The 26,463-nt window shown below is 59.5% G+C and overlaps 2 protein-coding genes across 2 annotated transcripts; one reads left to right on the top strand and one right to left on the bottom strand.

Annotated features, from left to right (window-relative positions):
• Nucleotides 1–2,860: 2,860 nt before the first annotated feature.
• On the top strand, nt 2,861–16,574 carry PFKL (phosphofructokinase, liver type). The gene is made up of 21 exons (XM_026073715.1): nt 2,861–2,932; nt 3,617–3,694; nt 5,218–5,407; nt 6,695–6,860; nt 6,957–7,001; nt 7,286–7,394; nt 8,055–8,150; nt 8,249–8,341; nt 8,860–8,985; nt 9,320–9,384; nt 10,071–10,134; nt 10,550–10,696; nt 10,985–11,055; nt 11,254–11,341; nt 12,369–12,521; nt 13,179–13,343; nt 13,725–13,786; nt 14,205–14,316; nt 14,517–14,616; nt 15,205–15,310; nt 15,473–16,574. Exons 1-21 carry the CDS (start codon nt 2,861–2,863, stop codon nt 15,618–15,620), a joined length of 2,256 nt encoding a protein of 751 aa, XP_025929500.1. The 3' UTR covers nt 15,621–16,574.
• Nucleotides 16,575–20,394: 3,820 nt separating this feature from the next.
• Nucleotides 20,395–26,288, bottom strand: CFAP410 (cilia and flagella associated protein 410; the record flags this gene model as incomplete). Its single annotated transcript, XM_026073718.1, has 6 exons — nt 20,395–21,659; nt 22,787–22,880; nt 23,532–23,703; nt 24,412–24,641; nt 25,483–25,529; nt 26,074–26,288. Coding segments are annotated over 6 exons (884 nt in total), but the record flags the coding sequence as incomplete, so codon positions are not given.
• Nucleotides 26,289–26,463: the final 175 nt, after the last annotated feature.

Here is a 26,463-nt window from a genome sequence, read left to right as displayed (position 1 = left end):
CTCACACGAGTGTCCCCGCGTGGGCCCGGCCCCGCGGCGGCGCAGCTGCGTGCGTGTCCGCGGGGGGGCCCCGCCCCCCGGCCGGGTGGCGCTTGTGTCACCCAGGTGCGACCAGCGCCCGCCGCCGCGTGACGCGCGCGGGTCACCCGGGTGCGCCCAGCCCCCGCCAGCCGTGTGGCACGTGTGGGTCACCCGGGTGCGCCCAGCCCCCGCCAGCCGTGTGGCACGTGTGTCACCGGCGTGGACCTGTCCCCTTTGTGGCATAACTGCGCGTGTCCCCCGGGTGGGCTCACCCCCACCCCCCCCCCAGACGTGTGACACACACGTGCGTGACTGTGTCACCGCAGGGGCGCAGCAGCCCGCCTGGCCCAGCCCCTGCCGCAGCGTGACACACGTGTGTCCCCTGCGTGGCCGCTGCGGGTCCAGAGTCCTCCTGCGCCGCCGCCACCTCCGCCGGGGATGGTGCCACCGGCGGGGACAGTGCCGCCGACGTGCCCCGCGGGAGCGCCCGGCCGCCCTCGCGCCCCGCGTCCCCGGGACGCCGCGGCGACGGGGGGGGGACACGGGGACCACCGCGTGGCCGCCCACCTACCCGCCCGCCCCGCACCGCGGCCCCGTCCCGCGTGGCATTTGCCGCCGCTTCGTTGCTGGGGTGCGGGGCTCCGGGAAGGGCCTTGGTCTGGCTGGACGGACAGACGGAYGGACACGTTGCAGCCAGGCCTGAGGGTGCCTGCCTGCCTCCGGACGCCGCTCGGGGCGGCTCGACCTCCGCGCCGCTGCGGCGCTCCTGCGACTGCCGGTGCAGGCAGCCGACCCGGGAGGCAGAGTGCCRTTTCATGCCTGCCGATCCGATAGACACGTAGGCAGCTTGTTTATCCTCCCGCAGMTTAGCCGGCTGTAGGCGCCCCGCTCCAAGGATTAGCCAGAGATAGCGTTAGCTTCTGCTGAGCGCTGGAGTCTGCGGAGCGCCTGCGCCTGGAAGGAGATCTTTCCGCGGCTCCTCAGGACAGCGGATAAATGCTTGCATAATCCTTCCGTGCCGCTCGCCCTTTCTGCCCAGCTCCGCCGGTGCTCTTCTGGCAGGGCGCGGAGGAGCGCCGGACGCGGCTCTCCGTCGCGCGACCGAAGGGCCGCGCCTGGGCCGTTTCCGAGAGCTGAGATAAGGATAGAGCAGAAAACTTGCTTTTATTTCGGGCAATCAAAGCCTCTGTCAGCCTTCAGCGAAATTCCTGAAGAGGAACAAGCGTGGCGCGCGGGTGCTGTTGCAGACAGCGCGCTCCTTCCTCCGGACGCCGGGCAGGCGAGCCGCTTAGCTCCTGGAGGTGGCCCAAGGCGGTCAGGGGTGGCAGAAAGCCGCTGGCAGGCCTCGTCGCCCCGCCTCGCCTCGTGCTTCTTGTCCGCTTGAGCAAGGTGCAATCCGGCGGCAGCGGCGCTGAGCCGTGATCGCAGCCTGGCCGGGCTAAGAGCGAGGCGCGCTCGGTCCTCGTGGCACGCCCTTCCCCGCGGCCTCGTCCCTTCGCTCKTCCCCTCGGCAAAGCTGCCGGTCCGAGGGTGACCTGCGCGGAAGCCGGTGGCRCGTCCCCATCCCTGCTGCCGGCTCGCAGAGGCACCTGCAGCAGCGGAGCGAAGCAGCCCGCGGAGGGCCGCGTGCCGGAGGTTCGGCACGGCACGGCGCGCCGAGCTGGCGCCGCGCTGCAGCGTGATGCCCGTGCGCAACGGGCAGCAGCTGGGGGATGTCGGGGCAGCAAAGGGTCTCGTCTCGGGAGCGCAGCAYGCCAGGAGCCTCCCGGGGCTGCAGAGCCGTGATTTTTTTGGGCCGGGACATGTCTGCACGGCCCGTTGCCCGGGGGCATCCGTGTAGCCCATCAGAGCTGCCTGGCTTCCCGGTACCGGACCTGGCCGGTGGTTTCCTCCCCATGGGGCTGTTTCCTCCGCACGCCGACCATCGCCACGCCGTGGCAGCCTCGCAGCCGCTGGTTGCAATAGGAACTAGGGAAAAACCCGTCCTTGGAGTCCAGCCTGGGGCCGCCAGGCGTGAAAGTCATCACCGCCCAACTCCTGCCCGTGCCGCATGAGGCCGGTTTCCTTGCTTGGGGCTGCTGTGCCGAGGCCCCTTCCCTTTCCCCTCCCGCCCTCCTGCCCTGGGAGGTGAAAACCGGAGGGTCTCCAGGCATGAAGCTGCGTTGCRACATTTCCTCTGGCTCCCAGACCCCTGGCAGCAGCTGAAGAAAGGTTCATTTCCCCTTTTCTCCTTCAAAGAGYGACTGGGGGCCGGGCTCCCAGCCCGCTTCCTCCGGCGGGGTGGTGTTGGCCCCGCAGCCTTCCCGCTGCGCTCCCCCTTCCTTCCTCTCCCCCTTGCCCTCGGAGCCGCGTGGGACGCTGTGCTCGGGCTGTCCTGGGCCGCTCTTACAGGTTTTCCCAGGACCCGAGTGGTGGTAATGGCTCGCGTTAGGAAAGCCAGRTGATGGGTGTTCTCACCGTGCAGGAGGGATCCAGGATGAGGGTGCTGTGATGCTCTTTGATTTAGCCCCGGCTGAGAGGGAATAAGTGGCTTTTTACAATGAATTACRCCCTCGGGCACAAAAGTCGCTTTCTCGTGTTTAGCTTCTTCACGTGTGTTGAGTTTTCACAGTCGCTTGCTGAGTAATCAGGAGAAGCAATATGCATGAATTCTTCCCCGGGGCTYGGTTGCTCCTCCCTCGAGAGCCTGTCCGAGGGGAAGCGTTGGCTTAGCAGTCGTCTGTCCGTGCTGCGTTTGAGATGCTGCCTGTAAGGCCTGGTCCCGGGTACGTGCTGCTGCGGGTATGCCGAGGYGCTGCCTGCTGGGGGCTGCTCTTTCTCACCTCTTGCCTTTCCAGGTATGAATGCCGCTGTCCGCGCTGTGACCCGCATGGGAATATACGTCGGCGCCAAGGTTTTCCTGATCTATGAGGTTCGATTATCACGTTGCTCTATCCGGGCATTGCTGAGGGGGAAAACAGCCCTGTTCTACCCCGTCTTTGGTGGATAAGTGCCATCGGTGACACCAGACGGGGACACAGACCGGGGCTGGGTTGGACAGCATGTTTCTAAAGAGCCATTCTACAACGTTGCCCCCCAGCGTGGGCAAAGGGGCTGGTCCTGCTTCGGGGGGCCAGCAGTAGACACGGGGGTCTGGTAGTGTCCCCCGTGCCCAGCTCCCCGCTGCCGAGCCCTGGTGGGAGCAGGCACAGCCTTGCTCCCCGCGAGGCCGAACGTCCCGGCCGTGAGGGATGCGCTTTGCCGGGAGACCAGAGCGGCCCCCAGAGCTGCCCGCGCGAACCCTACCTGAGCCACCAAACGCATCGCCCCATGGTCAGCTCTCCCTGGTGCCTTCTGTGTCCAGGAGACCTTTCCAGCTTTGGCCTTGCAGCCCCGTAGCGTGCCAAGCAGGACTAGCAATACCTCCGAGGAGTCTCCCAAAAGCTGGGGCTGCTTCTTGGGAGGAAGCATAGGTGTTGTGTGGTGCCCTTCTCCAGCTCTGCCAAACCCTCCCCTCCTGCCCAGGGCAACGCTTGGCGTCGGGGAACCCGGGCAGGCCTGGGGCCCCCCTGAAGGGCAGCGCCTCCTACCYCAGCCTCCGCTTCCTTTATTGCAGGGTTACGAGGGGCTGGTGGAAGGAGGAGAGAATATCAAGCAAGCAAACTGGCTGAGCGTCTCCAACATCATCCAGCTGGTAAGGCTCGGCGGCCGTTGCTTTGCATGCTCTCTGTATGTATAAAGTCTTCTTAGTCCCTCTGTTTTTGCCCGTGCAGCGTACCGACATCTCTGCTTTTGCTTGCACAACGTTTTCCTTCTCCTGCTGCTTCGACTGCAATCTTTTTATCCCGTTCTCCGTTGCCTGATTTGTGACCCTCCTAATGGCTYCCCCTGCGCAAACATCCTCGCCTGCCTTCTTGCATCCATTGTCRGCTCCTCCTCAGGCCTCTGCGAGCTGGGATGCCGCGGTGGCTTCGGTCTTGTCCACGTGGCCGGACCACGCTGGGGGCGAGCTGTGCTTGTGGCCTTGTGGGCCGGGGTGGGCCATGGGGTGAGGACGTTGGCTGCTGTCTTGCACGAGCAACAGGTAGAGATGCGTGTCCAGGGACGTGTCCCCCCGGACATCTAACAGTGCTAGCGGGACTACGTCTGCAGCGCGGGATGCGTCAGGGCACAGGGGCCTTCTGGTACGTGCTTGAAACGCAGTCGGGAGGTCACCGCATCGCAGCTTAGAGCCAGGCCGGGGTGGAAGTGCTGCTTTTTGTCAAGTCTGTGTTTTTGCCGCTTGCAAGCTGGCAGGGATCTGCCAGAGGGCTGCGTGCTGCTCTTGTGCCTGGACGCACCTTTCTGAGCCCGCAAGGAAGAGGGTGCATGGCGGGGCCCGGCACCCGCAGCTCCTTGTGGCTCTGCGACGAGGAGCTCAGCGGAGCAGAGGCCCTGCCTGTCCTTAGCTGTGCCAGGGCCCTCGCGGAAACCCGGGCAAGCGGCTTGCTTGCGCCGCGTGTCCGAGCCCAGGCAGTGCCCCCTGCCTTCGCCGGCAGGCCTGCGCGTCCCGCCAAACGGCTCGCCCTTTTCCAGCTCGTTTTTGAACGCACGCCCCGGGAGGGCCAGGCTGCCTCGGGGGCTCGCTCTGCTGGGCGCCCCGTCGTCGGCCGCCCCGGGGGCCCGTCCGTGTGACGAGGTGCCGCGCGGCGCCCTGCCTCTTGCCGCCCGCGCGAGGAGCCGTTTGCAAGGCAGCCGCCTCGGCGGGCTCCGGCAGGGCAGCTACGCGCGACCCGCTGAGCGCCGTGAGAAATGCAAGCCGGAGCCGGGCGGTCTCCTGCCAAGACGGGACCCGGGGCCGCTTTCCTGCCTGGGAGGCGACCCAGARCAAAGCCCGGACAGACGGTCCCCTGGGGACGCGGCGGCGCTGGGCTGCCGGAGCGATCGCAAGCCCTTCTCCGCAGGGGTGGCCGTTGCGTCAGCTGCGTCGAAAGCGGAGGTCGGGAYGTCTGGCGGAGCGGAGCTGCGCGGCGCGGRGCTGGGCGCRGGCTCCAGGCTCCAGCCCGCGTCCCGAAACGTGTCGGAGCCGCCCTGCCGGCAGCAGGGCAGGGTGCCGCCGCCTGCGGGGCGGACGGCGCCGTGGGGCAGCTGCGGGTTCCTCCTCTCGCCGCGGGAGCCCTCTGGCCCCGCGTTGGTGCCTCAGGCTGACTCTCGGTTCCTCTCCGCCCCGGTCCGCAGGGCGGCACGATCATCGGCAGCGCCCGCTGCAAGGCCTTCACCACGCGCGAGGGTCGCCTCCGGGCCGCCCGCAACCTCGTGCAACACGGCATCACCAACCTGTGCGTCATCGGGGGAGACGGCAGCCTGACGGGAGCCAACATCTTCCGCACGGAGTGGGGTGGCCTGCTGGAGGAGCTGGTTAGAGACGGTGCGTGCAGCGTGGGGGGCCGGTGCCGGGCTGATAACCCTCGGGTATGGCCGCAGGGCGGGTAGGACCCCCACCCAGCCGAGTGTTTCGGCATGGTGTGGCTAGGAAGTCAGCGGGCTCCCTGCGTACTGGGAGAGCACAAAGCCGAGAGGGAGTGTTTGAGCATCTGTACGGCACAAGGCAGGGTCCCCCCCGACCGAGACCAAGCTTTGCTTTGGCTGGAGCTTTTTACCTCCAAGGATAACTTGTCTGGGTCAGGAAACATCAAAAAACGGCAAATCCCCGCTTACCTTGGGAGTTTCTTTCAGTAGCCATCCCTCCCCCTCTCCCCCCCCCCCGTTAAATTAAAATAGATTTCTCTCGTTTTTATTCTGGCCCCAGTTTCCAGCTGCTGGCTGCCATTCCGCCTTTTTGGTGTGCTTGAAATCCCGCATGCTTAGGCGATCTTTTAGTCTGAGGTCTGAATGGCTAAAGTCTCCCTCGCATCTAATAGAAGGGACTGGGAGCCAGGAAGCGCAGCCACGTGCTTGATCCAAAGGGGAAGCTGTTTCTCAGGGCTTGACTGCGCAGTTGCCTCGCTGACATCTTCAAGGGGTTCAATTTCAYGAAGGAAATTAGAGAGCAATTAAAAATGGTTCAACAGCGGTCAGAAAGTCAAGTGGAAAGCTGGGCCTTGTTAGGCAAGGAATAGAAAGCATAGCCAAAAAGTGCCTCTTGTGGTCTGTAGATCCGGAGAAGACTTTCCTCCTTGGTACTGTGCTCAGTCCTGGCTGCCAGGGGAGAGCCGGGGCCGCACTAGGATGGAGCTGCAAAGGCAGAGGGAGATCTGGAACAGCTTGAGGAAGGAGGGGGGAGACCAGGGCGCGGAGGTCTGTGAAATCGGGRACGTTGTGGCAATGAACAGGGAGGGAAGATCTACAAACCACGAGGCATTTAGCCCGGTCCGTGGACGGCGAGTTTGAAGCGTGCAAAGGAAGGGCTGGATGTGGGGTCAGGGCTGCTGCGCATGTGTTGAAAGGGAGGAAGGGTGGACTTGGTTTTAGAAATCCTTTGGTGGCCAGTCCGTGCCATGGTCCCGCTACAGCCTCCAGGCCAGGGCGGGAGATGGACCCGCTGTGCTGGCTCGTGAGCCGTCACCGCTTGTCCCATCCCGGCTCTGTCATTCGAGCGAGAGACGCCCAGTTTTTCCTAGCCCAAGCGCCGCCTTGCTCTGCCGGAGACTCTTGCAGGGCTCGGCGCAGCTGCAGACTTGCCCCTCCTAGAAAGCGCCTGCCGTGTCGCCCCCAGGGCAGATCAGCGAGGACGTGGCGAAGGAGTACTGCCACCTGAACATCGTCGGCCTGGTGGGCTCCATTGACAACGACTTCTGCGGCACTGACATGACCATCGGCACCGACTCGGCRCTGCACCGCATCATGGAGGTGATCGATGCGATCACCACCACGGCCCAGAGGTGAGCGAGCCCTCGCCGCCAGCCAGGCGTGCCCTGTCCGTGGGAGCTCGTGGAGAGAGCCCTGATGGCCCTTCTCTCCCCTTGGTCTCTTTGCAGCCATCAGAGGACRTTCGTGCTGGAGGTGATGGGCAGGCACTGCGGGTGAGAGCTCCGGGAGATGGGGAGAATCTTCGGCAAGTGTTGCTTGGGCTGGGGCTGAGGGAGGGAAGAGCAGCCCGGTGCGTGYGGGGTGGTGCTGTGGGGGAAGCCCGCAGCCACATTAAGTGGCCGGGAGGCTGCCCAGGGTCTCCGCTCTGCTCTGCAGTCCAGTGTCACGTCCTGGGCCAGGCACGACGCTGAGGACTGCCCGCGTTGCCCTCCCCACCAGGGTGCTGTCGGTCACGTGGTGCCAGCCAGCGCGATGCTAACGCCCTCTGCCCCTCCAGGTACCTGGCCCTGGTGTCTGGCCTGGCCTCGGGGGCCGACTGGCTCTTCATCCCCGAATCGCCCCCGGAGGACGGCTGGGAGGACCTCATGTGCGAGAGGCTTGGGGAGGTGAGATGGGGGCTCCTTTCCCTGCTGAGAGGGTCGCTTGTACGGTCCAGGCTTTCAGCGCCTCCTTTTGCTCCTGGACCAGAGAGTTCCCACTAGATCCAGGCTGGAATAAATCAGTATTTTGCCCTAAGTCCCGGCTGCTGCAGGACTGGGTCCCCAGGGAGTCTACAAGCCCCCTCTCTGACAGAGCCAGCGCACAACAGACCAGCGCTTGTCCGCTGCCAAGTTTCGGGAGCTGGTGCTATTGTCTCCGTGAAACAGAGCGCTCAGCCGAACGCAAATTGGGCTGCCGCATGCCGGTGGGCGGCCTGGAAACGTCTGGCGTTGGAGCCCGGTTCACAAAGGCAGCGCTGTCCCCAGCTACCAGAGCTCGCCTGGAGGCAGGGGCCGGCATCCCGGGGTCGACGGGCGCCTGCCGTGGGCTGCCCGGGGCCGGAGGCGTTCCCGCACAGCCGAGGAATGCCTGCGGGGCAGAGGGCTGGTGGCTTTGGGGAGCTCTCACGCGGCCGCGGCCAGGACTTTCCCACAGCCGAGCTCCCGGAGGCATGGGCGGGTTTGTGGTGCCGGCGAGGGAAGGAGGCTCGGCCCGAGGCACGGATGAGCTCCGACGCGAGTGCTCTCAGCTAAGCTGGGCTGTCTGGTTTTCTTCCCTTGCGTCAGACACGCAGCAGAGGGTCRCGGCTCAACATCATCATCATCGCAGAGGGTGCCATCGACCGGAACGGCAAGCCCATTTCCTCCAACTACGTGAAGGACGTAAGCGCCCACTTGAGTGCCCTCTCCCCTTTGCCACGGCCAGCGGCTGTGGCCACCTCGTCCCCCTGTCCTGATGGCCTCTTTCCTCTGCTGTGCAGCTGGTGGTCCGGCGCCTGGGCTTCGACACACGGGTGACTGTCCTCGGCCACGTGCAGCGTGGAGGGACGCCATCAGCCTTTGACCGTGTCCTGGTAGGTCTTGCAGGGGGAACAAGGGGAACGTGCTCCTTGGCGTGAGCATGGTGGGGGAGTCCCGGGCCTGTGGGAAGGAGGGGGTCAGGCCTTACAGCCTGCAGCATGGGCTGAGAGTGCCGTGGGCCTTGGAGACCCCGTTCCTGGCCTCCCTCTGCCAGCTGCGAAGGACTTGCCAGCTTGGATAGTGCTGATGTGCTCCCTGCAGCCTCTGCTGTGCCAGGCAGAATGATGCACCCGTTTCTCTACTCCACCACTAACTTCACTGCTCTTAAATAACCCAGCAGTTCTCTGGCCATAAATCAGACTAATGGAGCTGTGCAAGCAGCCGCGTGACTTCCAAGCGCGTGTTCACCCTTTACAAACATGAGCCCAGGGAAGGTCTCACGTCAGCGGGTCTGACTGCACAACTGGGAGCTTTCCCCAGGCACATCTCCTGCCAGCAAGCATGGACACCAGGACAGTGTCGGGGTGGTGGGCTGGCACTGACATCATGGGGCTGCGGGTCCCCTTTGCAGAGCAGCAAGATGGGGATGGAAGCGGTGATGGCGCTGCTAGAAGCCACGCCGGACACCCCTGCCTGCGTGGTGAGCCTGTCAGGGAACCAGTCGGTGCGGCTGCCCCTCATGGAGTGCGTCCAGGTGGTGAGTACACGCGAGGCTGCGGCGGGCACGGCGTCCRGGGGCGCAGCTTGGTCTCCCCAGTGTCCGAGGGACTTGGGTGTGTGACAGCGATTAGCTAGGCGAGGAGAGATTCGCGTGTCCATCCGGGAAGATCTACATGGAGCCAGTACATCCCTCCATGGTTATCTGGCCTGTCGAGCCCGTGCACCTGTGTGGTGTCACTGGTTTTGCCATCCTGCCCTGGTTGTTTCTTGGGTAGGGCAGTGGCACCAGGTAATGGGGGTTGGTGGCAGGGGGTTGTCCCGTTCCCCTCACRGTAAGCGTGTGCATTACGTTGCTGYGTGTCTCTCCACAGACAAAGGATGTTCAGAAGGCCATGGACGAGAAGAGGTTTGAGGAGGCCATCCAGCTTCGTGGAAGGTGAGGAGAGGGGTCTCTTGGCTTTACAGAGCACTAAAATTCCCCAGCTGGGTCGGATTGCCCTGCCTCTACCGGGGTGCAGACACTTCCCGGGGGAGGTTTGGCTCCAGCACTAATGTCCCCAGTTTTGAAAGCAGGGTTCAAATATGCCTCCAAAGGGAGAAAACAAAGATCTTTGCGCAGACCCTGACTGGACAGTGAGGTTTTCAGGGCAGCCAGCCCCGGCGTAGTCAGGGGGAGAGGAGGGTGTAGAGAGTTGGCCCGATGGGGCACCTTTGGGCTCTGTGCCCTTTGCTGATGCCCAGTCACGCACGTGAAGCGATCCAAGTCCCCTTTCCTCACCAAGAGGTTTCTAACATCCCTCTCCGATACGGACTGCTCAGCTGTCCCCTTGGTCTGGGGTACGTGGGGAAGGCACTGGGAGCACGGAGCTGCRCCTGGGGCTTGGGAGAGCTCAGCCAGGGGTCCGACTCTTAGCGCAAGAGAGGTCAGGGCAGCCCTAGATGGGAGATGTTGCTGTAATCAGAACCTCCAGACCAGAGGTCATCCCCAGCCATGGAGCTCTCCAGGCTTTCCCTGTCCCCAAGTGGCCGCTGTCCCTGAGCCCAGATGTGCCTCGGAGGCGCACATAGCGCTGCGAAGCAGCCCAGGTCTCTCCCTGCTGAGAGCAAGCGTTTTCTTTGCAGGAGCTTTGAAAACAACTGGAACATTTACAAGCTGTTGGCACACCAGAAACCAGCTCAGGAGAAGGTAAGGGGGGGAAGGAGATGCCGAGAGCAGTGGGCTGTCTCCTTGCTTCGTGGCTTCTGCCGTCAGGGAAGCAAATGGGCACGTGCAACGCAGATCTGGTCAAGGGCGCGAGTGCACGTGCTGCTCTCCGTGGAGCCCCAAACTCCTCCGTGTGCAGGGTGTGCGTGCAGCCCTGGCCTTGCTCACGTAGCCCTGATGCGTGACGAGGGCTGTGGTGGGCCTGATGAAAATGCCGCTTTGGGGATCATCCTGATCTCTTCTGGCTTTGGAAATGAGGAGCACCAAGACACCAGGGTCCTGGCACTCTGTCACTGGGAACTCCCTCCAGCGGTGGCCAGCCCCAGCTCGGTGTCCAGCGCGTAGTGTCTGAGCTCTCAGTCCTGACGTGCCCTTCTCCTCCATCCCGTCCCCGCAGAGCCCCTTCAGCCTGGCCATCCTGAACGTGGGCGCCCCTGCCGCGGGCATGAACGCTGCCGTCAGGTCCGCCGTGCGAATCGGGATCTGCCAGGGGCACACCATGTACGTGGTGAACGACGGCTTCGAGGGCTTATCCAAAGGGCAGGTAAATGCGCTGGGTTGGGGATGGTCGAACACCTGGTGAATCCAGCTCGGGTGCTGGCTTCTGACGTGGGTGCAGATCTCTGTGGCTTTCTGCTTTGGTCTGTAGGGAGGTTTTGTYGGAGCTAGGGCTGTGCACGGTGGGTGCCGGCACACAGGCAAGCTGTGCTCACCCCGACCGTGTTCAGAGCCGGTGGATGGACGTGTGGGTGGGTGCCTTGTGGCATGGGTGGGCCCGGAGGGGGAAGGCCGGGCTGTCACCCGTCTGGAAACCAAACGCTGCTCCTTGCAGATCCGCGAGGTGGGCTGGCACGACGTGGCAGGCTGGCTGGGACGCGGCGGGTCCATGCTGGGCACCAAGCGGTAAGTACTGCGTTAGCCTCGGCAGGCAGCGGGGCACATCTGTGGGCCCTGGCCCCACCATGCCTGCGCTCTGCGTGGTTTGCAGAGGGGACAGCACCCTGGCCAAGCGGTGGGATGGGACCTTGCTGTCATCTGTGGGGAGAAAGCCTGTTTGCAGGGACCAGCTGTGCTGACCCCGCTGTCTCTTCCCCTCTGCAGAACCCTGCCCAAGACGTGCATGGAAAAGATCGTGGAGAACGTGCGGAAATTTAACATCCAGGCCCTTCTGGTCATTGGGGGGTTTGAGGTGCGGGGAAAATCATCGGTTCTTTTTTTTTGGTGGAGTGTGTGAGTGGGGGGGAGCTGGGAGTTTAAAATTAGATGGTGGCAATTGAAATGAGAGGGATTCCAGCTGAGATGGGGTCCCCTATGTGCTTGCACGCCCTACAGCCGGGATAGCGATGGTCCCAGCCCCAGGTGGCTTGCGGTGTAAGTAGAGGAGACAAAGAGCGCATTGTTCTCTGTGTCTGCTGGCTTAGGACCTGAGGCCTTGGAGAGGCTGGTGCGAGATAAGGCGGGGAGCTGAGATCTGAGCTGGGGGCACAGTCCAGGTCTTCCGAGCCTGTGCTCCACCGCTCGAGGCACCAAGTGGGTTGTCTGCATCCCAGACCCTGCCAACGCTCGTTAGCTCTTTATCATTACTACCGCTCCGATGAAGACCATGTTTTAACGGAGGGGTGGGGGTGGGGGAGGAAGGACACATGAGCTGCCACCTGGAAGCAGCACGGCTGGGTGCACGACAGAGCCGGCACTGGGCTCTTGCAGCCGTGCAGCCAAGCGCCTTCTCCCAGCCCACGACCTTTCCTAGCTGCTTGCAGCAGAGCACTTTCCTGGCTGCTTCCCCAGCTGACTTGCAGGCCTGCGCACGAGTGTATGGCCTGCCTGATGCTTGCGGTACCTCCTAATTAAATTCCCGTCCCTGGCCAGCATTCATTCTCTAATTAAACGGTCACTGGTAACTGTGAGTAGTAGGAACACAGATGCTTCCTCTCCGCTCAGACAAGCTTCCTAAAAATGTCAGGGTCCTTGGTGTGCAGCACGGCTCTGCTGGGTCCTCCTGGGCTGGTTCTTCTCTCTGCCCCTGCAGAGCTGTACCTCCTGAGCCAGGGGTGCTCTCGGTGCAGCGCAGGGTCTGCCTGGGGGGTCTGCCGACCCCCTTGCTTTAGGGGGAGACGTGACCAGGCTGGGAGACGTAGATCCGGAGGCAGGTCCCTGGCAAGCTAAGGCCCTGGTGCTCCAGGGCCGGCGAATTTCCAACCCTCTGCTTCTTGCAGGCCTACGAGGGGGTGCTGCAGCTTGTCGAAGCGCGTGGGCAGTACGAGGAGCTCTGCATCATCATGTGCGTGATCCCGGCCACCATCAGCAACAACGTGCCTGGGACCGACTTCAGCCTGGGCTCGGACACCGCCGTCAACGCTGCCATGGAGGTGAGGCGAGCAGGGAGCGGCCTTCAGGGTGGGAGGCAGGTCATGGCACCATCCCGCTCCGCAGGAAGCGGAGTCCCATCATGGCAGCGGCTCCTGCGCAGGGGAACGGCAGGGCGGTGTCGGCAAACTCGCAGACCTGTGGCCCCACGGAAACAGCTCTGGCTGACTGCCATCAGCCAGCGCTGCTCCGGGATGCACCCAGAGCGTCCTTTCAGCCCGTGCTGGGCAGAGGTGGGCACRGATACCTTGCGTTGCAGTCCTAGCACTGAACGGGAAGTGGTCAGACCCCTGAGATCCTGGACAGTCAGGGGGATCTTCCTCCTTCCAGCCCAGGCGCTGCCAAACTGGTGCAGGGGAAGCATTGGTGGGTGAAAATGCAGACTTATACCCACATCCCGTCCCAGCCCTGCCCCAGGTAATGTGCATGCAGGGTACACCATGCCCTGGCAGGCGTTGCCCCATGACCTGTCTCATCTGCGGGATGCAGGCAACTCTGGGGAGAAAGCTGGAGAGGAGAATCTCCTAGCGGCCATTTCGGTCTGTGCAGGTAGCARCAAAAATGGGGAACTCTCTGCGCGTTTCGCTCCTGTGATCCGGACCCCTCTCGTTCCAGCCTCTGCGCTAACGAGCATCTCATTCCTCCTTTTCCTGGCGCAGAGCTGTGACCGTATCAAGCAGTCGGCATCGGGCACGAAGCGCCGCGTGTTCATCGTGGAGACGATGGGCGGCTATTGCGGCTACCTGTCGACCGTGACRGGCATCGCGGTGGGCGCCGACGCTGCCTACGTGTACGAAGATCCTTTCACCATCCATGACCTGAAGGTGAGCAGGGGAACACGGGCTGGGCTCTGACAGAGCTGTACAACCCCAGCACTGCTGAGCTGTATTTTGGGACTGCAGCGCACACAGTTATTCGACAGCATTGTTTCATTAAAAAGAAGGAAGCCAGAAAGAAGTGCTTGGGAACAGAGCAGGATTTGGAGGAGTGCGTGTCAGTGCGGGGGGATCTTCAAGGCAACGCCTTAAAGGCGCGCTCAGGGCAATGCCTGTGATGCAGCGTGGTGATATTAGTGGCTGTGTAGTCTGAAATATAGGAAACAGTAGGATCAGAGGCCCCCCTTARGAGCCGTCCCGTCTCGCTAGGTTGGCTGCAGAGAGGGGACGAGGTGCTGTTAGGATCACAGCCTGGGGTTTGTCTTGCAGGCCAATGTGGAACACTTGACTGACAAAATGAAGACGGATATCCAGAGGGGCCTGGTGCTGCGGTGAGTCTGTCTCCTCTGCCAAACCGTGTACTGCCAGAGACTGCAGGACGGTCTCCTACCAGCCTGGGAACAAGCCCAGACTGCCCCTGTGCCAGAGAGTGAGCCCAGAGCTGAGCTGGGCAAGCTTCCCTGCTTTCGGGAAGACAGGGAGGGGAGTGGTTGACCTTCTCCCGCTGCACAACGCCCACATGCAGCTGGAGATGGCCCCCAGATGGAGACAGGCTGGGGACTATCTGATCTGGGCCTCCGAGGAAACCCTGAGCTCAGAACGTATCAGGTCAGCCCTGCCCAAAAACCGGTTAGAAAGCTGGGTGAGGAGTTGCAGGCATGTGCAGGGCAGCATGGAGGGACACCTCTAAGGACATCAAATTAAGGAGCAACCACCCCCACCACCACCACCTTCCTTCTGCTCCTCCAGCAACGAGAAGTGCCACGAACACTACACCACCGAGTTCCTCTACAACCTCTACTCCTCCGAGGGCAAGGGCATCTTCGACTGCAGGATTAACGTCCTTGGCCACCTCCAGCAGGTACAGGCGGCTGCAGTGGGGGGCAGGACCGCGCTGGGGGCAGGCACAGAGAGAGACCAGTGGTGGGGCTGTTTGCACCTTGCCCCAGCAGATGCCCTGGGGCAAGCAGCAATTACTGCTGCCGCTGTCTGCTGGGCCGGTGCCGAAGGCACTGAGCAATTCTGCACGTGGGCTTGACGCCAGCGTTTTTCTGCGACCAGGGAGGGGCCCCAACACCCTTTGACCGTAACTACAGCACCAAGCTGGGAGTGAAGGCCGTGCTGTGGATGTCGGAGAAGTTGCAGGAAGTCTACCGCAAGGGTGAGCGAACGGCTGAACTGTGGCACGCGCCTGGCCTGGGCCGATATTCCCGTGCCAGAGCCGGGAGGAACTCCCGGGCAGTTTGCGCCAAGCCCGGCGGGCGTTTTGCCAGCCTGTGAGGCTACAAGATGCCTCGCGCTGCCTGCCCCAGCCCCGTCTTCGGGCAAGTGGTGAGCAGCGGGCAATGTCTCCCTGCTACGCATGTCTGTCCAGTGGGTCTCCAGGCACATTTCTGCCTGCCAGCCACTGCCACGTCTCCTGTGCACTGGGATGGGAGAGGACAGCCCGCTGGGATCAGCAAATGGGCAGGAGGATTGGCCTGCGGTGTTTTTACCTCCCAGGACACATCTGCCAGGCTCCAAAGGCTCCTCTGCACCCTGCTAGCCATGAAGGAGAGGGGTCTTGCCCCTTCCTCGCTGACAGCACGCTCCAGCCCCCACTGGCGAGAGTGGGCTTCCCCTGTGGTTGCCTGCAGCGACTCGTGGCGGCGCTGGTGGAGCCAGGCAGCCCTTGCTGCTGTGCTCTGCGCTGCTCAGGCTGGCTCCTAGCCGCTCCGCCACGTGGTAATGGCCGGCTGTGTCCCCACAGGGCGCGTGTTTGCCAACTCGGCTGACTCTGCCTGCGTGATCGGGCTCAGGAAGAAGGTGGTGGCCTTCAGCCCCGTGACGGAGCTCAAGAAAGTCACTGATTTTGAGTAAGTTCCTGTTCTGATGCCCCTTCTCTCCCCGCAGTTCACCAGTCTCCAGGATGGTGAGTCCAGGGGGACCTTTCTGGACCAGGGTGATGCTTGCTGGAAAGCTGTGTCCGCTCCTGGCTGTCCTGCGGGCTATTTGAGAGCTCTGTCCCTCTCTTGCAGACACAGGCTGCCCCAGGAGCAGTGGTGGCTGAACCTGCGGCTCATGCTGAAGATGCTCGCCAACTACCAGATCAGCTTGACGGAGTACATCTCCGGGAAGATGGAGCACGTCACCCGGCGCACGCTCAGCATCGAGAAGGGCTTCTAGTCCTGCCAGCCCGAGCTGTAGTTCCCTGCTCCCTCTCCCTCCCATCTAACACCTCCAGAGTGCCGCATGGCCCAGGACCACGTGCTCGCTCGGAGCACCGCACCAGTGAGTGGGCTGCAGACCTGTGGGATCTCTCAGCCGTCCCCGAGCACGCGCCCCCTTCCCCGGGTGCTGCTGAGGGAGCGCTGGGACCCAGGGTTTCAACAGCCAGTACTTTTGCTCCAGACCCTTTAAAGCAGGCAGAGCCTGACCCCGGTTCCTAAAATAGCACAATCATGCCTAAAAACACTGGCCCAGGGTCTGGTCCCTGAGCAGCTGGGGGAAGAAGTGGTATTCCTAGGGCCCAGCTGCGCAGCCCAGACCCTTAACCTTCCCCTTTTAGTTTATTCTTACTATTTAATGATCGAGGATCCAGATTCCTTATTTAGCGGCTTGACCGCATGAGCCAACTGCTGCTTTTAGTTCCCTGCCCTCCGAATTGGGAGGGGAGCTGAGGAGGAGAGCTGAGGAAGACACCGTGCCGTTCCAGAGCAGGTAGGGGCCAACCCTGGGGGCTTGCTGCTGCCACATGGGCCCCCAGTAAAGCTTCTTCAGTTTTTCGTGGCCTTGCTGTGTGTGTCGTCTGCGCGTTGCCCACTGGTTCCATCCACCCCAGGTGTTTGCCTGGTGGGATATCTTGAGGGCCTAGCACAGAGCACTGGTCCTGGCAAGCCCCCGCTCCCCAGCCACCTTGCATGACGCTTGGCTCCGACCGCTGCCACGTGGCATTTGGTGCTGGTGCCTTTCCGGCCCCAGAGCTGTGCCCTTTTGTGCCAGGTACTCTTTCCATGAGCAGGGCCGTGCCCATCATGACACCGTTGCTCTGTGAATCCCATGTCTTGTACTGTTCATGGCGCTGCTTGTGTCTTCTAGAGATAAAACCTGCTGGAGCCAAATCTGCGTCTCTGGAAACTGGTCATTGCGTGCTGAGTCCCACTAGGGAGGAGAGGGCCTGTGTTTCCCAAGGGTGTGCGAATGCATCGGGGTCCTGCTCCTCTGCCGGTGCCAAGCGAACCTGAGTAGTTCCCATCCCACAACCCCAGGGCTGTGCAGGGCCGTGCCATTGCCAGGACCAGGAGAAAGTGTTAGGATGAGTGAACAGTCCTGTGCTGGGCTGGGACAGTTAGCACAGGCTCGGCAGGACTGCTGATTTCTGGGGAACGGTTGTGGGAAAGCAGGAGCCATCCCCAGTGAGCAAATCCGGGAGGCATTAAGATACGCTTGCTGAAACGTGGGGCTTTCTCTGGAGCTGGATTAATGCAGAGCCAGGAGCTTCCCCAGGAGCGTTGCTGTGTCTTCAAGCCCAGGCCCTGGTCACATCTCCCTCGTCCGCTCTGCTCTGCTCGGGTCTGGAGAGCAGGACCCCCAGGGGCCTCTCCCATGCACAAGTTCACACTGCACCTTGGCTGGCAACCAGCGGGTGCAAAGTCAGCATCCCTCTGTGGGGAGACTTTGCAACCCTGGACAGAAATCGTTTCTCCCATGTTTTGTTTCCCACCTTCAAAGAAAGTTCAAAACTGATTTATCAACATGACATGTTTGTTTATAACAGAATTTCTCAGGGTGGCTGCCAAGCACTTCAGCTCCCGCTTGCAGTGCTCAGGCCTGGCTCTGAGCTCAGAYGCCTTGGCTGATGGCAGACATCTGAGCAGAGCTGATTTCCCAGGGCTTCCACGCCAGCTTCTCCTCCTGGGGCCTGCAGCTGATGGCCTCTGGTCTGTGGGACGTCACCAGCACAAKGACATGTCACAGTCCTTTGGTTTGGACATGCTATTATTCCCCCCCAGCTCCACGTGGAGTCTCCCCCTGTAGCAAGTCCCCCTTGATTTGAGGGGCAGCGGTGTGGCCCAGAGCACTGCCATGTTACTTGTTCTGGGCTTTGGACAAAGGTTATAATCCTTCCGCTGTGCATTCAGCTTTGGCAGAGGGGGAAGAGGCAGTAAAAGGCCATTGACGGCAGCATCGCAGCTTCTCTCCAGCGTGTATCTGCTTTGGAGACCCCAGGCAGCAGCACCATGTGGCTCCTCACCAGTGCTGGTGAAGGGACTGTGGGAAGGTGGTAGGTAGGAAGCGGCCTCGTCCACCCTCCAGAGTGCTGATTTATGGCCCTGTGCGATGCCTGACACTGCTGAGCTGCCCTGTGGACAGACTGCCTCTGAGCTGCTGCACCCCGTCCTGCTCTTCAGCATCAGCGGGGCTTCTTCAAGCCACTGAAACACAGGTCACGGTCAGAGTCAGCTCCTGCACAGCGCTCGGTTCCCGCACTACCTCACTCCGATCGCTGCGCAGTGGTGGTCCCACAAGTCTGACTCACTATGCCGGGAAGATGGCTTTCCGCCTGGGCCAGAAGCCTCCGAAAGTCCCTGAGAAGCCTTTAAACACAAGTTGTGCTGGATCAGCTCCCACAGGCAGCCAGCTGCTGACAAGAAACACTACCGGGAAACGTCTGTCCTCGCTGCTCAATCACCCCAGCCGAGGCAGGTCAGGGCACATGCAAATCCTGCTGCAAAGCTACATCGTCGTGCCATGTGCCAGGTGGAGCCTTGCGCCCAGGTGCAGCCAGCAGGCCCTACATGTTTAGCGCCCCTCCAGCACTCCTGCTTCCTGCAGCCTTGCTCTCTCGGAAGCAGGCAGGGCCCTGGAGGGGCTGGGACAGCAAGTCACTGCACTCCAGTGCCCAGCTTCAGCGTGGGCAGGGATGGATGCAGGTTCCCCGGAGGCCATGCCATCCCTGATTTGTGGTGTGAATGGGAGGAGATGTCCCCAGGCACCCTGACCAACCGCACAGCTGGAGGCACTTGAGGACAGGGACACTTTGGCCCTAACCCCAAGTAAGTTCCCCAAAACAGCCTGGAGCGCCAGATTCCTGGTGGGAGGTCAATAGGTGCAGTCCCTCACATCTGCATCCCATTCAAAACCGGGAGTGCATGGAGAGTGAACACAGCTACCCTGAGCCCCTACAGGATGAAGCAAGGTCCTTCGTGCCCAGGACCTCCTCCATACGCCACAGCCCTGGCTTCACACTGTCCCTAACACAAGTTRCAACACAAAAGCATCAGACCAGCAGCTGGGTCTTCACATCCTGCCTCTTGGGACCTTGAGGGCACAAATAGACCTTAACTGCCCTGACCAGGCTCACCTGGGGCCCTCACCCACATCCCTGCCCACTGGCCATGGGCCTTCAGTCCCCACCTGAGATATACTGTAGGCCCCTGCTTGTGGGCGTTTTATCACGCTTGGCTCCCAGCTCCCTGTCCCTAAGGAAGCAGCCATCCTCACTCCTCCCTGACACCACCTAGTGCAAAAGCTGGGCCGGGCTGTGAGCAAAGCCAATGCAGCACACGCGCTGGTCTGCCATCTCCCCCGCGTGCTGACAGAGCCCTGGAGCTGCCAGAGTACATCAAATGGCATCAAATGCAAAATACATCATTCGGCAGCTTCAGCCCCCAAAGGAGCCTGTGCAGGAGGACCAGGGAGAGCTTCTCTCCAGCAGGAAGCAAGCACCGGCAGCAGATGAGTTGCCTCCTGCAGAGAGTCCCTCCTAYTAACCAGTCTCCCCTGCTCCTGCTCTAGCAGCGCTGTCAGAGCAGAGCCACGAGCATCTGACAGCAAAAGGAAGGCTGCCAGGTCTCCRGAGTGAAAAGGGATGAGCCTAAGGGTCAAGTCTACTCCCTGGGCTGTTCGGAGAGCAAGCGGGAGGCTGCGGGGTCATCCCTGCAGCARGAGGAAGGAGTGGTCAAGATCAGCAAGGGCAGATTGCCTGGCAGCAGGAGCACCAGCACCAGCCAAGTATGACAAGSACAGCACGTAGGCGAAGAACTCCACTTGGGGACAGCTAGGCTGAAGGGGAGCAACGGCCCAATTTCTTAAGCTGAGGGTGCAAAGGAACTGTGCCAGAGCAGCCTCAGGCCTCAGCAGCTGCCAAACGAGCCACCAAGCTCCCTTGATGCAGACAAGTCCCAGACTATGCTTACTTTGTTCACATTCCTCCCAAGGAAGCTGGAGTCTCTGGGCCACGGGGGCGTCTAACTGTGCACAAATTGCAGCTCCTGCATTCCTCCCGTGTGGAAAGGCATGACTTCTGCCACCTAGCAGGCTGTCAGGATAGCCTGGGAGAAGACATGCCCTCATCACAAGGGCAAGATGCAAACAGGGCGATGGGGAAGTCTTTCTGGCCTTAGCTGTCAAGGGAAGTCAGTATATTATAAATCACACTGACTATTTAAGTGCAATTGGTTTTAATGCAGAATTCACGAACTAAGTGGCAAGGGGCAAATTCTCCCCTCTCATGACAAAGCCARCTAAGCAGGCTTGCACACACAGGGCTGTCAAAAATCCGAGCGGCGCTCTTTCCCATCAGCATTATCGAGTGTGTGGAGGTTTGCATGCCCGCACCACCACAGGAGAGCGGAGCCACAAAGGCCACGCTGCCCCACACAGCTTGTGCTCCGGGGGCTGCAGCCGTGTGGCTCCACGGGCCCACGGTCTCACCTCACAGGTCCCAGAGGCCGTCGCACTAGCCTGCGGCAGGCCTTGCACCTTCGCAGAAGAAAACACGTTGAGCCCCTGCTCAAAATCTGTTTCCTGTATTTGGGTGGACTTGCATAGGCAGAAGATTCTCAAMTAGCAAAGTTGGTGTCTTTGAAAAGCAGCTCAGCACTGGAGAGGTGCAAGAGTTATTCTGGTTATCAAACAGCAGCACAGTAGGGGAAGCCATTTAAAGGGTCCAGTGAAGCAGACGAGAGCAAAGGCTAACAACCCTCCTCCCCCTTTACAGGGGCTGACAATGCAAGCCGAGAACCACACTTAATGGAGCAATGCCCACAGTCAGCAGTTCTCATCATGTTTGTTGACTCCAGCCACAGCTTACGCATCTTAGAGAGAAAATTATTTTTATTTGGTATGTTACAATGTTTTAGTTAGTATTTAACAACTCTGTACAGTTTTAGTAATTCAGCTTCTTCAGCTGAAGAGAAATCCCACCCTTGATTGCTGTGCAGACTGGCCAGTAACGCTTGTCTTGTTTTCTCCTCAACTGCAAAATGCACACGCGGTTTTTATTCCTAGCTTAAGTTTCCTTCAGCTGCTATAAAACTTGCACGCCATGTGGGGGATAAAGCAGACCTGAGCATTCAGCACATGGGAYAGAGAAACTTCTGTTTCAGCTAAGTTGCACCAAGCTTTTCTTTAGGCCACCTCATCACCAAGTTAGATGCTGCATATGCTAACAAGGACCAAAAGGAGTTAAGAGTTCAAGATAAACTAAGAATTTGACATTGAGCTTCACAAACTGCCCCAAAGACAGTTCTTAGTCATTATTTGAGGCAGTGTCCCTTTTGACAGGTTTCATAAAAACCAAGTCTTTGTGGTAGGAGCTGCCTTCAAAGTCTGCTAYGCACAAAGAGAGGCTGGTACCATGTCAGGCCCAGCTTAAGTTCAAGAGAACAGGCAGTGACCTTTCTAGCCATCAGCAGGCTTTGCCATCCCCCTTTGGWAGCACAGCAGCAGGCACCAGCACCTCTCACTGCACCCCTGCTAGTTTTTGCGTGCCGATTCCCCTGCAGCTCCGACCAAACGACCCCAGCCACGTGAGATACAAACCTAACAGAGCCGGCTATGCAAGCAGGAAAGCTCCCACGAGTCAGATCAGGTGCTGCCAGCCCCACCGAGATATGTACAGCCAAGGGCAGTGTCAGGAGCTAAAGGTGCAACCGCTTTCACAGCGTCCTGTCACAGCCTGCCCGCAGGGAAAGCACAGCGGGACACGCTGCGGTTTGGGCTGCAGCCTGAAATGTGTGGGCAAAATGGTGCCGCTGGTCCAGGGCTGGTTCCCCAGCCCCCAAAGTGCTCTGGGGAGGTTTGTAACGAGCACCATCACTCCTCCTGCAGCTCCTTCTTTCGAAAGGCCTGGAGCCTCCTCCCCGCTGTTTGCTGGACCATCTCCAGCCCCTCTGAGTCCAGTTCCTTCATGAGAAGCAAGATGGCATTCAGGATGTTATTCTGTCAGAACGAGACAGAGATCGCATTATACAAGCATGCTAGTGCCAGCCCTGAGAAGAACAGGGTATTCTGTTTTCAAAGAACTGCTCCTTCTAGGAACTCCTAAAACCTCAGCAGCGGTCTGGAAGAGACACCTGCAGCTACAGGGACAGATCCAACCAAGCCCTTGGGACTGACAGGGGCAGAGTCTGCATCTGACAAGCTGAACTGGAATGCAGGAACTTGTCCACCCAGTCCCACACGGACTGCCCAAAGGCCTCTGGCTTCCGGCCACCCATTGAACTGACTTCTGCAAGGAAAAGCATATTTGGCTGAGCAGTCACTTTCTCCCTCCACTGTCAACCGTGTGTAGCATGGGAAAGGACAGGGACCCTCTGATCTGAAGAAGAGGAATAGCTGCTAGAATCGCAAAAGCGCTAGTTGGAAGGGATCCCTGGAGGTCCCCAGCCCAATGTCCCACCAAAGCAAGACTACTGCCAACACCAGACCATGGCTTTGTCAAGCCAAGACTTGAAAAACTCCAGAGACAGAGATTCCACAGCCTCTCTAGATAACTACACTCCTAGTGAACAGCTTTTTCCTAATGCCCATCCCAAGTCTCCCAAGCTGCAATCTGTGGCCATTTCCCCTTGTTACATGTTCTCTTTTCCTGAAGGCCAAAGMCTGCAGTAGTACTTAAGATACTGCAAAGGAATACACTCAAGTAAGCTTAAACATGAATGAATGAGAGACTGCAGGCAACTAGTATAAGAATGAAGCAGAACATGGTCTAGATCTCACTCTGGCCTTCCAAAACCCATCAAAGTGATGACACTGAGCCCAGCATACAGCAGCTCTCAGCTGGACTCAGCTTAATAGCCGACAGGTTCATCTCAAGCTGCACCACAGAGGTGTCAGAGGAGCCACCTAAACTCAGCAGCCTCTAGCCCACCAGGCCAACAGCTTGCCAACTGCATTTCAGCTAGTGCCCAGCCACCTTAGCACAACCCCAGTGTAAGGGACATGCACATGCTYGTGTGCAGCCAGATCAAGAGTACAAACCCCACCAGGCTTTCTCCCCATTCAGAGGAAAAACATTACACGATGTCTTAAAGATGAAAAGCAATTTGGTCTTTAAAGATACTCACCCTCTTCTTTCTGCTGCAGTCTGTCTCTCGTGGTGAAAAGGAGGAAAATTTATCCCTGGGAACAGGCTTCATACCGAGCTGCTCTCGAATTTTGCTAAAGAAGGGAGGAAGAGCAAGCATTATATGACCAGAAGTGAGTGTGTCCACCAAGACAATCCTTTACGATCACAGGCAACCATGCAAGAGGTRTGAAGGGTTCAAAGCGCAACTACCCCACACAACACCACTGCCTACAGAACACAACACGCCAAGCAAACCCTCCCCTAGTAAAAGCCTCGCAGTCCTAAAATGTAAATGAGCACAATGTCATAAGGAGTCTGCCCCAGCCCTACCGGGGACGACAGATTCCCATGCCCAACRCTAGCCAGGACTGCAGACTGACCACGTAACACTGCACTGGAACAACACGTACCACAGCACTAATGTGTGCCAAAGCATGTAGCGGAAAAGCTAAGCAGGAATGGACCGGAGCTCACAGTTCAGTGAAGATCCCTCTCTGTCCACACATGCAGCTGACACGCTCGAGAGCAAGTACCCACCTATGGAAGAGCCCGTTTTGCAGATACAGAACCAGACCCACAAGTGCTACTAAACCAGCACAGCTCCACCATGGTAACTGGAACAACAGGAATCTGCACCAGTTGCAGGTCTGGCTCACATAATAYTGGGGCTGGCTGGCAGGGTCCTTTCATGCTACACATGAGTTCAGCCCCGAAATCCTAACAGCTCACGAGCAAGCCCTCACTTTGTCTCCTCCAGACTGAAGTTCAGCAGTTCACTCTCAGTCTCTGTTGTGGATTCAGCAGCGCTGGATTCGCTGGACTCGGGGCAGCCGTTCTGCATGTTCTTCCCGGCTGGCGGGGCCGTTATCTCTTCACCATCAACCAGGGCCTGGGACAGTTCTTCCTCTGTCACAGCTGCAAAAGTCAAAACAAAAGCCTACAGAAACGTGCTTTTGCAGGAATGCAGGAACTATAGCAGCTTGGGAAGACAGCATCTGTAGCCAGGAATGTTGCTGCAGAGCTATACCACAACGGTTTTGTCCAACAATTGTACTCTGTRCTTTCTCTACTCTGAAAGCCTTTTGCTTTCATTCTCCTCCTGCAGTAAAACCCACACAAGAGAGCACTGGCAGCTGTCACCAAYCTTGCAAAGCCAAGACAGATATCAAGCAGAGATGCAAAGATACCCTACYGTTTCTTGTCTCGGGTTTTGCAGGCTCCAAAAGCCAGCACTGCTGCCAGGTGGAAAAGCTGCCCTATTTTTATGACAGCAGATCCAGCTACAGAACCTTTGTTTTGCCAAAGCAAAGGAGRGAGCTCTAAAAACATTAATTAGCAGTACAGTCTCAGCTATAATGAGTCCCTCTAGTGTCAACTCCGGCGTCGCAGGGAACAGAAGGGASAAAACAGCTTGGAAACGATGGATCTCTCAGGGAGGCCACTCAACCCTGCACGGGTCCTGCACAGCTGAGGTATMGCTACTCTACTGTCACGTCAAGGAGGAGTCAAAGGACATAATCCTAACAAGAGGAACCAACAGATCGCTGCTTTCCAGTTCACGCAGACAAGACCCTGCCCAGGGCTTAGGGCTGTTCAGGCCCCCATTCCTCTGCAAACACCCACCTTGATTATCAAGCTTCTGCAGGTGGGGTAGGTTACGCAGCACGGTCATTCTGTAACGGTGGGGGTCTGGCCCACAACAGGGATTTTCCGACAGCCACAGGACTCTCAGCCGGGGCAGGTTTTTGAGGTAGAAGAGCTCATTTAGGCTTGCAATGTTGTTCTTCCTCAGATAGAGTTCACTCAGATTCTGGCACTGATTCAGTGGCTCGAGGTCCGAGATGCCATTCACACTGAACAGAGATCACGAGATCAGAGACCAGGGAGCCTATCCCTCCCTCGCTGCATCATCCAGATGGGAGMAGGACCCCTCTACGACAGCAGCTCTTCAGCCCCCTTTCCTACATCAGCTTAATTTAGGAGCCTCACGCTGGCACAGCACAGCAAGGGAGGGTGCTGAGGGGCCTACGACATTGCACAGAACACAAAGATAACATTCCATCTTTTTAAGCAGAGAAAAGAATTATAAAAGCAGGCTCACCTCTCTGCTGAACAGGAGAAACAGCCTTTGCTTCCCCCAACCATCCATCACACTTATACCCTTTTCTGCAGCGGTTCCTCAGACTTACTGAAGGAGAACCCATGTAAGATTACCAAGCTAGAAAGCTTAAGACAGCAGAGGCTCTGTGTGATTTCCAGAACACATGGAAGATGGGTGCGTTGGGGGGAGGCTTACGGAAATTAAAAGCCTTGCGAGATCTAAGAAGCATTTCAACAACCGTTCTGCTAACTGGTTCCATACAGAGGCCAAGAAAATCCCATCTAAACTATGGAGTATGACTTAGGGAGCAAAAATCCAAASAGGTTTGACCACCTCTAGAAACAGCAACTATTTCCCACCCGCAAGTTGAGYAGCAAAGGGAAAGGTGCAGAGGAGCTAGCAGAAAAATAAGCATTTCTGCATGTCTGCTGCTTATGAAATCATGGCAAGAAGAGCCAGGCAGCTCAGACACACAGTCACAGAAAGGCAGTAAGCAACCAAGTGCCAAGACACACACACACACACACAGCCCTATGAGACATGTGACTGTCGATTGTTCCTGCCCTCTCCATGGCCAGCAGTCTGGTAGTTACCTGAACGTGATCACCTCAATGTTGGGCAAATCCCGGCATATCGATATCTAGGCAGCAAAAGACAGAAACAATAAGCAATACTCCCAGAATAAATAAATAAATAAAAACTATTTAAATCGCGCACAGGCAATGTAACCGCAAGAACGGGAATTTAAGGTTACTTCAGTCTCACCCAAGCTTAACACAACCAGAGGGATTTGCTGCCACACTCAGTAACCCCTCCACCCTCTCCACCAAGACCTGGAAACAACAGAAACAAGCCAACATCACACTGCTCTTCTGGCCCAGCAGCTCTGCAGCTTCCGTGCTCCTTTCCAGCCATTGCGCACGAGAAAGGGACTTCCTCCATCCTAGATAACCCTTCCATACGAAGGGCACATGACCATAATCAAGTCCCGGGYAGGCACATCAGGACTCAGGACTTCAGGGTCCCACTCTCAAGGGCAAAAAGCCTCTTCCGGGCCCTTCAAGACTCATTTTCCAGGCGCTCCAAGCAACCCTTTGGGCATTAGATGCTAAGCAGTCCCGCGAAGCGCTGCAGCTCCCTGCCAGAGGGTCAGCCCAAACCAAGGCCCCCGCCTTCCCCAGCACCCTGCCACCAGCTCCCCATCGCCGCTCGGCCGCCAGCCAGGACAAGGCTTTCCCCGAGGAGCAGTGCAGGCCGCGGGGTGCGCGCCGGGGCCCGGGGCAGCAGGGCGGCGCTGCCGGTCGCTCCCCACGCCCCGGGGCCTGGGCTGAGGCCCCCGAGCGCCGCTCCTCCGTCACGGGCCCAGCCGGGCGCGGAGAGCAGCGAGGCCGCAGCGGTGCTCACGTCGGTGAGGCGGCTGCCCCTGCGGGACGAGAGCCGGGGGTCACGGCGGGGCCCGGCTCCCCCCGCCGCGCCGCCCGCACCGGGGGCCGCGTCCTTTCCCTCCCGCCACAGGCTGCTCCCCTCCCGGCCCCACAGTCTGCCACGGACCCCCACGGCCCCCCCAGTCTGCC

Source organism: Apteryx rowi, unplaced genomic scaffold (assembly GCF_003343035.1).
Source record: "Apteryx rowi isolate R43461 unplaced genomic scaffold, aptRow1 scaffold_375, whole genome shotgun sequence".
NCBI lineage: Eukaryota > Metazoa > Chordata > Aves > Apterygiformes > Apterygidae > Apteryx > Apteryx rowi.
Note: the sequence above shows the minus strand (reverse complement) of the source record. Positions and strands in the feature narration are given on the sequence as shown.